This window comes from Penaeus monodon, chromosome 30, assembly GCF_015228065.2.
Source record: "Penaeus monodon isolate SGIC_2016 chromosome 30, NSTDA_Pmon_1, whole genome shotgun sequence".
Classification (NCBI taxonomy): Eukaryota; Metazoa; Arthropoda; class Malacostraca; order Decapoda; family Penaeidae; genus Penaeus; species Penaeus monodon.
The window spans coordinates 18,977,615-18,978,210 of record NC_051415.1 but is presented as its reverse complement, the minus strand read 5'-3'; the positions used below and the strand labels follow the sequence as shown (position 1 = coordinate 18,978,210).

At 44.6% G+C, this 596-nt stretch overlaps 1 protein-coding gene across 1 annotated transcript in view; it reads left to right on the top strand.

Annotated features, from left to right (window-relative positions):
• The window catches only part of LOC119592371 (QRFP-like peptide receptor), a 93,269-nt gene that overhangs the window by 66,416 nt on the left and 26,257 nt on the right, over window positions 1-596 (top strand). The window contains exon 3 of the mRNA XM_037941195.1: window positions 326-513. Coding sequence (XP_037797123.1) covers window positions 326-513 — 188 coding nt within the window. The remainder of the gene's footprint in view (window positions 1-325; window positions 514-596) is intronic.

The following is a 596-nucleotide window of genomic DNA, read 5'->3' as shown; positions in this document are numbered from 1 at the left end:
CACAGGGAAAAAAAATCTGAAACAATGGTCCCTTGTTGCCTTGTATTTCTTCAGATAACGGCGCACTCCTAACGCCGACAGTCTATGTCTAAGCCATCCCTTGAGCTGCTTTTACTGCTTTCAGTAAATCTCCCAGAATATTATCGACTGAATTTTAAAATCCCGTGCTATTCATCGTTTACACTATATGCCTAATAATACCACAGCCTTCAAAACCGTAAGTCGTTACATTTACATAAAAAAATAAAAAATCACATCCTATACATGTAATCAACCTATCAAAGGATCAATCTACCAACTATAGCATTACTCTTTCCTTCCTCAGCCACTGCCTTGTTAGCGAGCGTGCTGACTTTAACGGTGATCAGCGTGGGGCGGTTCGTTGCAGTTATGTTCCCTTTGCAAGCACACACTTCCCCCGACCGAGCGCACCGGGTTATCGCTGCAGTGTGGCTCACCTCCATCTTGCTTGCTTGCCCGCTGGCCATCTATCGGGAGCTGCACAGCTTTAAGGTGAGTGTGAGAAGAGGCCAGGGAAGATAACACTAGATATGTCCACCGTGAAAGTGACACTAAAAAAAAGGGGTGTGGAATAT